Source organism: Panthera uncia, chromosome D1, assembly GCF_023721935.1.
Source record: "Panthera uncia isolate 11264 chromosome D1, Puncia_PCG_1.0, whole genome shotgun sequence".
In the NCBI taxonomy this organism is placed as follows: Eukaryota; Metazoa; Chordata; class Mammalia; order Carnivora; family Felidae; genus Panthera; species Panthera uncia.
In genome coordinates this window covers 83141938-83155474 of record NC_064808.1, presented here as the reverse complement: position 1 = coordinate 83155474, position 13537 = coordinate 83141938, and the positions used below count along the sequence as shown (strand labels likewise).

General features: G+C 44.4%; 1 protein-coding gene across 2 annotated transcripts in view; it reads left to right on the top strand.

The window, feature by feature from the left end:
- NTM (neurotrimin) overlaps positions 1-12152 on the top strand; it is a 399599-nt gene extending 387447 nt beyond the window's left edge. The window contains exons 7-8 of one of the 2 annotated variants that reach the window (XM_049654174.1): positions 5318-5350; positions 10356-12152. In XM_049654174.1, the coding sequence (XP_049510131.1) occupies positions 5318-5350; positions 10356-10456 (134 nt within the window). In that variant the 3' untranslated portion in view covers positions 10457-12152. The remainder of the gene's footprint in view (positions 1-5317; positions 5351-10355) is intronic. The other variant, XM_049654183.1, reaches the window with a different exon arrangement.
- Positions 12153-13537: the final 1385 nt, after the last annotated feature.

Genomic DNA, 13537 nt, shown 5'->3' with positions numbered 1-13537 from the left:
CTACAAGCTCAACTTTGTTGCAAGGTCAGTATTCCCCTTGCTTTACGGTTTTTCGCCCTTCCCCCCTTCTTCCAGTATCCCTCTTCTCCTCCCCCACCCACATTACCTGTCTGTGGAGTTGCTTAGAGGGTGCCAGGGGAAGCTAAGGAGGTCACTGGAGCTGAGAGAGCTGCCAGGGAAGCTGTCCTTTCTCTGCTCACACCTTGCCCACACTTCCCCAGAAGGGCCTGGAGGGGGAAAAGAAAATAAACACCATTAACATCTGAAAGCCCAGAGATCTGTGTGCAGGCCAAAGATAGACAGCATGAGTCTGAACCAGTAGGAAAACAGTCCAGCCCACTGAGCAGTTTTCATAGCAACCTGCATAGCTTCAATGGCCCATGAGCAATAGAAGCAAACACCATATGCATGAAGGTTTAGGTGTTCCCTAAAATACATCAGCTGGTTCAAAGCGAGGTTCTCCAAGAAAGGAAGATGGGCAGGGTACAGCGGGCATGATAATCAATAAGTAGTGACTGGGAGTGGAATACCACTGGGATCGAGTTCAGAGCCTGACATTTAGTAGTTCTGTGCTCTTGAGCATGCCACTAAACATTATTGAGACTCCATTTCCTCTTCTATAAAATAAAATTGATCTGTCTTATCTACCTTACAGTTGTTCCAACTTTCACCTGAAAACACATATTAAAAAGGCTTTGAAAACTGCCAGGTGCATTTTGAATCATTCAAGCCCAATCCCCAGATGCAGACTGAAAGACAAGAGTTTCCTTCAGTGTAACGTCATAGGGGTTAATTAACTCGTTCAAGCTCTTCTCTCCAGCCCCGTATATCCTATTCCACCTCAAGCCCTTCCCCTATAAAAGTCCTTCATCTCTTGCTTCTGTTTGCACAGCCACAATTTTTTCTCAAAGGCCCACCAATATAAGTGACTCACCAGAGTCCCTTAACATAGCAGAGGTGGTTCTCTAAGACTGAGACTGAGCATTTGGGCAGGAGTGAGACTACCCAAGTGGTGCAGTGGAATCTATGTGGCACATGCTACTGTTTTCCTCCTGAGGACGGTGCTGATCATAGGGTAGCCTAGCAGGAAAGCAGCTTGAGGCTTTACCCACCTTCCACCCCAGTCCCTGATCTTTCTCCCACACCCATCCCCTGCATCCCTTCCCATCTGCAAGATGTCCCATCTTACAGTAGACTTGCAAGGTGGGAAGGAGATGAAAGGAGATAAATTACAGGGGAAGCTGTTTGACAGATGAGGAAAAATACTTTGTCAACAAAAAGAATCAGGGCTGCGTTCTTCACCTTAGTGATATAGAGTGCCATGGTGAGGCACTGCCAACAAGAAAATGAAACAAAGAAATAGAAAGTAAAAGTGAAGTCAGTGGAAGAATTCAGGTTCAATTTATGATTCAACTTATGTTTATTAAACCCTGGCATGAGGAGATCCACAGATCTCAAATTAAGAGCATTAGGAGATGAGAATAATGAGAAAAGGAGGAGGCATGAGGGACTGGAGTGAGGACAGATAGTGCTACAGGATGTGCTTTTAGAAGTGATTCTGATCACTTAGCTTTTTATTTTCAGAGGGAATAGGAACTTTTAAAACAGGTAGTGGTTGCTAAGGAGTTAGTATTTACCTGTAGGTATACTCAACTGACAGAAGGGGCATTGTCCCACACCAGAGCCAATGATAATGAAACAGACCAGAAACAAACAAATCACTTCTGACTGTCACTGCACTGGAGCAGGAGAAGGACACTTTATAACCAGGCTCCACCTGCTGAGACAAAGCTGTCCTGCCTCACCCCTCTCTGCTGCAACAATGAATTTGGGTAAAAGGATCTGTATGCCAGCTCTGTACTCAGATTCTCAGGCTGCTCTCAATGCCACATCCTTCTTGTTGAGTACACGGCAATGGGTCATTGCCAGAAGTTGTAGATTGTAGACATCTGGAATGTTCCAAGATTTGGATTAGTGTGGTCTTCAGTATAGCTATTGGATTCTTTTGTACAACTAAAAATATCTTAGAGAAAACAAATCTTGTGTCTGGGGCATTTCTCCCCTTCATCTGTGTTCTTTTTATTTTCCCCTCCTTCTTTGCTAGTCTCCTATAGAATAGAGAGCTACCTATTTTCTCAGGGAATACCCCCAAGTTATGCTCATCTTATGCCAGAAATACCAAGCAAGATTTATACAAATGCATGGATTTCCACTGACAGGGTACAGTTGGCTTTAAGAGAAGTTCTAAGCTATTTTGTTACTCGATATCTGGATGGACTAGAGAGACTCTGATAAGAGAATTTCATTCCTCCTCAGCATTTTCTGCCACTCTTGAAGTATTTCTTTGCTCCCCTTTTGCAAACACAACAGATTGCATGTCACTTTGTCGTATTAATATTTGGTGGCGCAGTACTCCTGCCATGATAAATAAGGATTCAGGGATGCACCACCATCCCTCACTGAGTCCCTCCCTGGCAAGTGTGCCGGGGCCCACAATGCAAACTCAGCGTCTTGGTAGCTGTTCATTTCCCATCCACTATTCTTTGTTTTTATCTCCTAGGCATGAAGTCAGATTTGATGGTATCAGTGGGCTGGGAAAGGTTGGCTGATTAATGTCTGTGAACCTCACAGTGACCATCAAACCAATTTATTAAAGAATGGGGGAGTTAGTAAACTCTGTGTATCAGAAGAGGAAAAAAAAAAGTGCAGTAGGAAAGATGACCACTTCTTCCCTGCAGAGGATTAAAGATAGTGAATTAGGCCCAGTCATCTAGCAGTGAGCATTTCTATGGCACATAGAATGTCTAACTACTGAAGGTATAAAAAACATTTTCTCAACCTCTTTCTAGAAGGTGAATATATTCATCCTGGCATGCAACCAGCTCTTCTCTGCACACTAGAATCAGAAGCCCAGTGTTTACATAGGTACTTAGATTTAGCTAACATTGTTTCTGGTGGCAAAAGAGATCACATTATGGATTGACTACAGATACTGACTTGCAGGCTTAAGGGGAGTGGTTCTTTCTTTCTTTCTTTCTTTCTTTCTTTCTTTCTTTCTTCTTTCTTTTTATTTTCTCTTATACTTTCTTTATTTTGAATATTTTATCCAGTTCTACCTGGCTTCTCATTAATATATCAACAAAATTCACCAATTTCAGTCAAGTTCTTGCCAAGGAAATACATGCTTGGATTTTCAGGGATTGTTTGTTTTCTTGATAGCCAACAATGAACTCAAAAACATGAGGTTATTGGTGGCTAGTGCTCCATGGGTGGCTTGGAGGCTCAAGCAAGGCTCATACTTCTTCAAACTGACACAACAGTGATAGCATGTAGACCATGATCTAGAAAGCATGTTAACCTTTCTGCATCTCTTCTTGGAGTGGGATGAAGTATAGCATCAGAGTAATATCAGGGTAATACAGACAATATCATGGCAACATTACCCCCCTCAATGTGGTGAGATGTAAGGTGGACAGAAGGACATTCCAGTTAATTAGACAATTTGAAATGGTCACTGAAGAGTATTGTTCTCATTCAAATAGTGTGTGTTGGAGTTCAGGAGAAAGAATAGCTGGATGGTAACAATTAAGCTAAAGTTGTTTACAGATGTTTTTGACTTACATAAAATCACAACAGGTATCTAGAGCCCTGTGGAAACTTATACTTTTAGTTCACTTCTCTTTTGATGTTCTGGCAAGCCAAACTACCAAGTAGAACCCTTCCCTGTGTCCTTCCTACAGCAGTGTTTAAACCAGCACCCCATAAGTCAGTGGCTGCCCTCCCTCAAATGTACCGTACATCTGCACTGCTTGTGGTTTGGGGATGAAGGCCTATGACTACTTTTTCCCTCCATGAGTTTCTCTTCATCCTCCATCCTGCCAGTCACCCTTCTTCTTGGTACAGAGAAACTCTAGTCAGTGGTACCTGAGTGAGACATTTTGGGAAAATAACCCCACATTGGCTTTGGGGTGGGTCTCTAGGCCCCAACAATCACTCCAAGAGACTGTCCTTGCTAAATGCACAATGAGGCTTTTCTTTACCATCTTGATGTGACATCAGATCTTCTGTGAATCATACCTTTGTTCTCTGATCGTGGATCATCCCTTACTTTTTTTTAGAGTGCCTTCCCAAGGTTGCCAAGGTCCACTTAGTTCAAGAGGGATATCATATCTCGGGCACCCTAAAGAATAAGATAGCTTGAATGCATACATATCTATTCATCTGATTTTGGTTAAATATTTTAGTTGAGTTTAGGTTGAGTTATATCCAGGTTGCCTTTCCTTCTATATGCAAGGACCTTTGCACAGAGAGCGGTATCACCTTGATGCAAAGAATTTAATTCATTTTTTTATTTTCAGATTTATTGATGTGTAGCTGACAAATAAAATTATGAAATATTTAAAGTGTAAATCACTGATCTACATACACATTGTGAAAGGATTTTCCATCCTCTTTGCATCCAGGCTGAACTATTGCAGACACCTAGTTAAAGAGGCAAGTAAAATGTTAGAGATTGGACCACTTTCTGACGACTCAGGACATCTGCTATTAGCAGGAAAGTCTCTATGGATTGTTCTGAAGGCCTGCAGCTGGTGAAATGTGGGTCTTTTGTGGTCTAATCATCAAAGAAGAGCTGGCATCCCAGTAAATTTCCACAGGCAGGTCTTAGCAAGTGTAAGTGTAGCAGCATAGGTGTGGGTCTTATTGCCTGAGATTGTCCCTCTGGACCAGCTTGCTATACAGTCTGACTCATCAAGGGAAGTCAGGTATCACAGGTATGAGCTCCTCTGGCACAGTTTTTGTAAAATGTGCAGATAAGTGCCAAAGTTTTACATCTCAATGTAGCATGGGCACCTACATTCAGATTTTTATAATATAATCCATTTGTATCAACCAATTTTATACTTGAGGCCTACAGACTTTAACTAACTAGGGGATAGTCCAGTGGCCAAAGAAAGAAAATTGTTGTACAAAGAAGTATTATTGGCTTGGGGCCTCAGGCTCCAGCGTGTACCAAGCTTCCTGCTATGATCAGATGGGTGTGTTGGTTCTCTTTGGATTAATGAGCCAATCTGACCCTCAGTCATATCCTTCCCCATCCCCCCACTCAACCTTATGGCAACTGACTTCCCAACAAAAAAGAGAGGTGCACATACAAGAGCTGGACTGTGGTCAAGACAGCAAGAGGCAAGTGCAGAACGGTTGGGGAAGGCCCTGGGCCGGGAGAACCAGCTCCTTCCCAGAACCATCAGAGGACAAAGCAAGTGACTCTGGCTGCTTTCTACCTTAACAGTGGCTTGTTTTTAATTTCTTTTAGAAGTGAAAACTACAGCTCTGACCCCTTGGAAAGGTTGGTATATTTATTTCCAGGCACCTGCTTGCTGCCTGGGTGGGGATGGGTATCCAAAACTCTTCACTTTCTTCCAACATGCCTTCTCTTCTGAGCTAACCCCACAAGCAGCCCAGTGGGAGTCTTCCCTGACCTTGGGCCATGTCTGTGCCAATCTAGATTAACCTGTCTCCAAGGATATGCCATTCTCCCTGGGTAGCTTCCACTTGCAGACCTCTAACTGCTGTTTGCTGGCAGCACTAATGAGCACCTGCCAGGGCCCAGAATAGCTCCATGTCTTGGCTGCTCCAGACCAGACCAGCCTCTCCTCACAAGCAGATGCTCTAATGTGATGACCTTCTTAGACCTTGGCTTTGCATGCTATCCTTTATTTACCCTGTTCTCTCTTTCTTTCTTTCTAACTTGGAGCTGGAAGGGGAAGTGGGGGAGGGAGGGGAAACTGGAAGGAAGGGGGAGGTTCTTCGGTGAGTCACTTGGCCACAAATAAAACACATCTTATTTGAGGCTTTCCTTCCCACTAGATGTCTTTGATGGTTAAATTGATGTTCATCACAGTTCTCTGGGACCCTAACTGTCCTGGTGATTAGTCTCTTTAGGCTTTCACAGCTCTCTAGTGAAATAAAGGCAATAAAGGCATCTGAGGCAGAATGGAGGTGTGGCTGGATGATGAACAGAGGCCTCATCTGTGTGGCCCATGTCACCAGGCTAATGGACTGAGTTGCTGCTCTGGCACAGGCTCTGAGAGGGCCATGCTCCAGGATGCCATGATCCACACCTGCCTAGACAAAACACTCTCATCTCGTGGAATTCTTTCATGTGCTGACAAGTGTGGGAAATTATGTGTGGGTCCCACCTTACCCAGTACCGATGTGGGACAGGCCCTGTGGCCTCATTTTCTCTCCTTTCTTCATTCTTGGAAGATGTGTGAGTTACACAAAGTGACAGCCCCAAGTTGGTGGAAAGAAAATTGTATTTGGAGACAGAAGTCAAGGGAGTTAAGCTCTCTGAGGTTAAGTGTCCACATATGAAAGCACAGAGAATAATCCTCATTTCATACCTGAGTGCTTTTAAGGGTCTGGGACACCTTTCCAACTGTAAGAATTCTTCCTGGAATCCTAATAGATATGGTTTTACTTCTATGTATACTTTCCCTCAACCATAGGAACTTTGAGAGACTTTTACTGGAAATAGTTAGAAAAAGAGGGAAAGGATGTTTGGAAGAGAGAAATTGAGATAGAAAAAAAGGTAGAGAATTTTTTGTTTTGTTTTGATTCAGTTGGTCTTTTGTTTTTTTGTCTCAGTAAAATTTTAAGAGAAAGGAAAACACAGAGACAGAGTAAATGTGAACACATCAGTATGCATCAAAATGTTCTGGTTTCTTCTTTCTTTTAAAAAACATTTGTTAAATACCTGCCATGGGCCCAGTTAGACACAGACCCTACCCTTCCTTAAGAAACTTTATAGCACAGCAGAGGAAATTCATGTTAGGCAAATAAAGAGAATCATAACACAGATAGTACGTATTTTAATAGTGGGATACATATGGTGCTTTGGAAGCAAAACAGGAGCAAGTCAAGGAAGTCTGCCTGGAGGAGGTAAATGGGGACCAGAACAGAATCTGGAACAATGAGTGGCAGTGATTTGGGTGGAGAGCACATCAGGCATAGAGGCAGAGGGTATGTGAGGATGGAAAGGAAAGAGAATGTGGTTCACACACACTTGCTTACGTGACCATGAGTATGTGTAGTGTCTGTGTGCTTGTGTTGCATGGCGTGGGGAGTGGTGGCAGGGAGTGAAGAGAAACAAAGGAACATGTGTCAGGAAAAGAGGCTGAGGAGGCAGATAGCAAGCAGACTCTGAAATGTAGGGAGTGTTATACTAAGCAGTTGGGAAGTTTCATGAAGGCTGTAAGAATCACATAGATTAGTGTCATGATGAGTGTGGAATCATAGAAACACTGCTCTGGAATTAGCATAAAGAATAAACTGAAGGGGTCAAGGCCACAGGTGGCAAGGCACAGTCTGTGAATTTCTATGGATTGGAGGATTGCAGCTGTCCTCTTTGGGAGGATGACTGGAATACCCTCGTCTCAATGCTTCTCCAGGGTCTACTCCTGTTTCTTCCTCCTTATGACCAGTTTTGTCCAGGTCAGATTTCCTGGATGTGCCCAAGAGAAGGATGGGGGGTGCTGGCGAGGGGAGAAAGTATGTGGAAAAGGAGGAGGCAGGCTGGATATGGCCCCACACAGTGAGTGACGGTCCCCTGTGGGCCTGGGACAGGAGAGAAGCAGAGAGACCCTGTGTGTTGGGCAGGGAAACAAATGCAGGCAAGAGGAGGAGGCTCTGGCACACTTGGTGGCCTTTTCCTTTCTTCTATGGTAAGAGTTTTTTGACACAACAGGTCAGGACCTCTCTCTGCTGGCTCTCTGTGGTGCTTCCCAGCAGGCAGCAGAGCCACAAAGGAACTCTGAGGGGTTTAGCAATGAAGCAGAGCACATGGTGCCCAGAGAGCACACCTGCAGAGGCATCAGCCATTGTGAGGTGTCTTGGGGATGGTTTGCCGGCTCACAGCCCCTCCCTGCAGCACTGCAGAGGCCCTGGCTGCAAACACGGTTTTCTGACTTTTCTTACATGGTAAGGAAGCAGGCTCCTGCTGGGCTCTCTGCCTGGCTTGTGGCATTAATTCTCCACTTTCCTCCCTGGAGACTCCCACTAGGTGGGTGGCCCCAAAAGAAGAGAATGCAGGTGAGAATCCCAGAGACACTAAATTCAGATACCTGGCATTTATTCCCTTTTCCTTTACCACAGGGCATCTTCTGAGCCATGGCCAGGGCTGGGAGTATGGTGGGAATGTGCTGGGGTGAATGGGGGAGTGGGCTGCAAAGCTGTGTGTGTAAGTGTTGAGGAGAACAAAAGACATGCAAGAGAAAGAGAGTCATGCACCAACAGATGTGTGCCTGGCCAGGAGTGTGGTGTGCCAGGCACATAGAACACACTTAGAATCACCATGCATTGCACAGGGGGAAGATGGAATGCAGCCAAGAGGACTTCCCAGCTTAAACTCAGAACCCAGCTACACAAAGACCTACTGGCCTGCTGGCTTCAGAAACAACCTTTGTGGCTTGGAGTCAGCTTCAGTAACAGGCAAGGGTCTTAATGTGAAGAATCTTGGAGTGGCCCACAGCAGCAGGGCTTCTTCACTGGAGAAAGAGGCAACCTCATCCTAGAAGGCAGGGGGAGTGGCTTCTCTCCTGGGGTTCCAAAGAATGCTGTATAAATAACACAATGATTGAATATGAAGAAATGAGTCCTGGTGGTGGTTTACACAGAAACACAATAGTTACATTTTACGAGACAGAGCCAATTAGTGATCATTGGTAAATGATAAGCATTTTTGAAATTGAAGTGTAAGTGATAGCGTAATAGGAATGCTCCTTTGTCATCTGTATCCACCATGGGCTGCAAGAAGGAAGGCATTCCATGGCAGATGCCTTTAGTTTTGTGTTGCCCAGAAGTTCACTTCCCAGCCAGTGGAGAACAGAATACCTGTGTTTTGTGCTTCTTATCATGAGAACTTGCACTGCCTGTACTTGGGAATATTGGGGGCCAGACATCACAAATACATGAGATTGGAAGACCTGATACATTCAAATTCATGACCATCTATTTAACCACTGCCCCAGAATCAGAGTTTTGTCCCAAAGGTCTAAAACATAAAATTGTATGGGCAGTGGTCCCAGGCCAGGGCTTCAAGGATGTGATGGAATCATCCCATATGAAATCAAGAAAGCTTGATTTGATGCTGAACTGCATTAGCCAAAAGTATCTCTGATGCTTAGCACCCAAGTCAGGCAGGCAGGTTCTGGCTTTGTTTCTTGACCACAATGGGGAGGTGGCCTTAGGGGGGATACCGGCTTTAAATACTTCCATTAAATTCAATGCAACAAAGCATGCCAGAGCAGGTGTAGCCTGAGAAGGTTCTCTGCTGCAGTAGGTACCTAACTCATCTGGGCCTCCACCCTTGTGTGTACTGTTCATGAATCATGGCCCCATTTTTTATGGGCATTCTTGGCCAGAAAGCTGATGTTTCAAATGACAGGCAAACTGCTGGGAAATTTCATGCACCTCATAGTTTTCTTGCCTCCAACATTTGTCCCCATCTCCCAGAGTATCTGCATGCAGGCCAGGTGGAGCTGTGTCTCTCAGGGAAGTATGCCATCCATTTCCAACCCACAAACATGCACAGTGGCAAGCTCTGCATCCCAATTTCCACATAAGCCTTCTCTCACTTCCATGTTCACAGCAGAAGGCCACCTGTTTTTTTACTTGATCCCACTTCGACGTGCAGCGGGCTGATTTTGGCCTTTCAGGCACATGATACTTGAGCTAGGTCTGCTATTACCTTGTCCAGATAGGGAAGAGGCCAAGTGTTCCAGGCAGAAGCCCAGTGCCCAGCCCTGCGATAGAGTGATTGACAGAACAGGCACCAAACCCAATGTGGCAGCAGCAGGGAGACAGATTGTTGTGTCCAACAGGTCCTTCCTAGCACAACAGGTTGAACAGCTGGAGAGCTATGTAAATGGTTAAGGCACACGCTGATTGGTCAGTTGATGATGCAGATGATACAAAGGTTTCACTTCCTTGACTCCATGTAGAATATTAAATAATCTGCCACCTTCTTGAACTTGACCCTGAGCCTTGTCCTTAGCATATTACAACACGAGAGAGGATTAGTGGCCACCAGCACACTTTAACCTGATCCTCATGTTCTCTCTTTGCAAATGAAGGCTCCCTCTTACACAGCGTGCATCCATGGGATCCAAGCTGTAAATGGTTATTTCTAATGCAGCCACTCCCCCACCCCTACACACACATATGGCACTGGAACATCAACTGTCCCAGTTACAGGGATGCCTCATCAGAGGCAAGGCCTAATGACAGCACATAGGGTGACAGATGTTCCATCTTAGACCAGGCAGACCATGACGAGTCTGTTCTCTCCACAGGCCCAGGCGCAGTCAGTGAAGTGAACAACGGGACATCGAGGAGGGCAGGCTGCATCTGGCTGCTACCTCTTCTGGTCTTGCACCTACTCCTCAAGTTTTGATGTGAATGCCACTTCCCCCGCTGGGGAGAAGCTGCCGCCGCCACCACCAACCCAACAGCAACGGCAACTCCGACAGCAGCAAGAGCATCCCCGTTTCTTATGAGATCTAATCCAACAAAATTCAGAGAAACAGAGCCTAATGGGACACAAATTCGAGGGAGGGGAACAAAGAATACTTTTGGGAAAACACATTTCAAAGGGAAATTGAAAATCGCCTTGCAGGTCTTGCAGATCAGTACGCACAGCTGAGTTTTCTTCCTTTGCCCAAAGGGAAAGAATGCGCACCCTGCTCTGGACCCACCCGCAGCTGCATCATGACCTGTTTGTTACCAGGGTGGGCAGGGCTCAGCCACTCCGCCCACTGACGCACCCCAAGCAAGGAAAATTCTGGAGTCGGCTATTCCCAATTCCATAGAGACGAACGCAGAAGGAGTCCTGCGGACCCAGATGTGCCCCTGTGGCCCCGTTCATAGACTGTGCCACTGTTGTCTGTGTTACAAAATGCAAAATTAAAGAAAAAAAAATAAAAAGGAGACTAAACAAGACAGCCTGACAGCTACAACAATCCCACAATCAACAGTCACAAAAAAAAAAAAAATTGTTACACTTTTTTTTGTTTGTTTGTTTTCATTTTGCTACATGGACATCATGGATAATAAGGGATTCTGGTTCATTATTAATTTTATTAATTATATTTTCTGAGTCTAGAATTTAGTGCAAAAACAAGACAAGACTAAAAACATACACATATGAAAGGTGAAGAGAAGTATGTTTGTTAAACATTAAAAATAGTGTACTTCTAAACTAGGTTTACAACTGGTGGACCACCAGGCATTAACCACCTGGTGAGGATATGTCAAATCCACCAAAAAAAAAACAAAAAACAAAAAACAAAAAACCCACATACGATTTAACCAACATCTCCACCAGCGCTACAGATTTCTCCTTATTCTGGCATTTAATGCAGAAAATACTATGCTTCTACATGCTGTTTAGAAATGGAAGGATGATCCACACTGTATCTTGAGTTTGTTGGCTATGCTTCTTTTGATGACATATATTATACAGTATATATATACATATATTTTTTTTGTTAGAGTTCTAGCCATGTTATTTCTCAGCAGGGTCCTTTCTCAGACATTACTGCATGCTGTATATGGCGTTAGCTGTGTGTTGATCTTCTAAAAGATGATAGAGTTTACTGGTAATTGTGTAATCAGCTCCTGCCTTTTTATTTCCTTGGTTATTTACACGTCAGAGACATTTATAAAAAGTGAAAAGAGAAAATGAAAACAAAAACAAAACAAAACACTAATACTAGGCGCAGCATCTTTTCCAGGTGTGGCTCTTGGAGGCCCGGGCCTTGATGGGAGGCCTGGCTTCTCTGTCCTGTCTTAGGGCATAAACAGCAAACAACTGAACCAACCACACAGTCAGTAACCACTTGCTTTGGCCCATTGTGGGAAATCTCTGATGCCTTTGTTACTACTGGAGAATTGAATCTTCTTGGTTCATTTTATTTAATTTCCCACCTTTGTGTGCGTGTGTATGAAAGAGAAGAAAATGCAGTTTTTAGATAACTTTTTTTCCTCCCCTGAAGTCTGGGAACCAGAGAGGCCTCGGGGAGGGGTCCTGGATGTGATGAGGGAAAGTGGGATTGGGGACTAGGGGAGGGGGGGTTGTCTCTGACTTGACATTAAAAAGTGTTCCATGTCCCTCTTCACCTGGTGTGGTAACTCATTCTCAAGCGGGGTAGGGTGGGGGTGAGGGGCCAGAGAGCCCACCTGGCTCGGGAGTGAAGAAGATGGAGGGAAATGGACATCTGAATCAGACTAATGGTCTTTAGCTCCCTCCTTGGGTGGAATGGGTTCTTTCTGTAGAAGTGCTCTGATGACAGACGGGTTCTGGAAACCACCTTCATCCTCCTAACAGAAGTGAAGGAGGGCTGGGTCTCATGACCTCCAATGCCTTCAAGAAGGTTCTGGCTGAGGTTTGTGGCATCCTGCTCATGTCCAAACACCTCACCTCATAAGCTGGGCAAAATGTCAAGCCCAGTTCAGGGAAGGGTATTATGTGTGATTGTTTCTGTAAGACAGCGTAGCACAGCTATCACAAAAAGAAGAAAGAAAAAACAAAACCAAAACAAAACAAAACAAAAAAAAAAACAGAAAGCTTAAAACATTGTGGGTTAGTAATATATATTTCCAAATTCTACCAACCAGTGTTTGGGGGAGTCTCTTCCCTTCACAAACCTTGCCTCTGGTCACAAATTAAGAGAAAAGGTAGATTTTAATCCAAAATAGTAGTCACATAATTCTAATCTGTTCGGATTGATTCTGGGAATTAAGTAAGCAGCTGAAGATTCACTGAGAGGCAGAAATAAGGTCAGAGCCAAAACATTCAGGAATTACTGTACTTGGGTCCTCGGGTGTCAATTCTACCTGAGAGGAATAGGCAATGTTTAGAAAGGAATAGTTTCATTTCTGGCTGTTACTAGCACAATTGAGAAAATACTGTTGACTTCAGGTCTGTCTGTGTGTCCTTCTGACCTTCCACCCTCATCACCACGTGCCAGGTATACCCACTTTCTTCCCAGCAGCATGATCTGGAGCAGTCTGGCCAAACCTCACAGATGTTGGCTGCATTGCAGCCATCCCCTTCCATATGTCCCAGAACTACTAAAGGCATGGGATTTGGGTCTCCTTAGACTGAAAGTGGATGGGTGAGATTTTTTCAGCTCTCCCTTGCCTGACACTACTATAGACACTGGTGAGAGAATTTGCATGCAGATCATGGTTCACAGGATTAAAGTGAACACTGGTAATTCCCATATTGCTAAACTTGAGCCCAGAACACATCTGAATAAAATGTACCAAGGCATCTGCAAGTAAACACTTCCCAGAATTTGCTTGGATGTGAGAGTACTGTGACACATGATCTCCATTTGAATCAGATCTTTCTCTTTCATAGTTACCAAGCATACTTCAGATCACTGCTTTGCCACCCTCCCATGAGGACTGCTCAGTCACGACCAACACTATAAAGTAATATTGATGAGGAAGACTTAAATTTACCTATTTG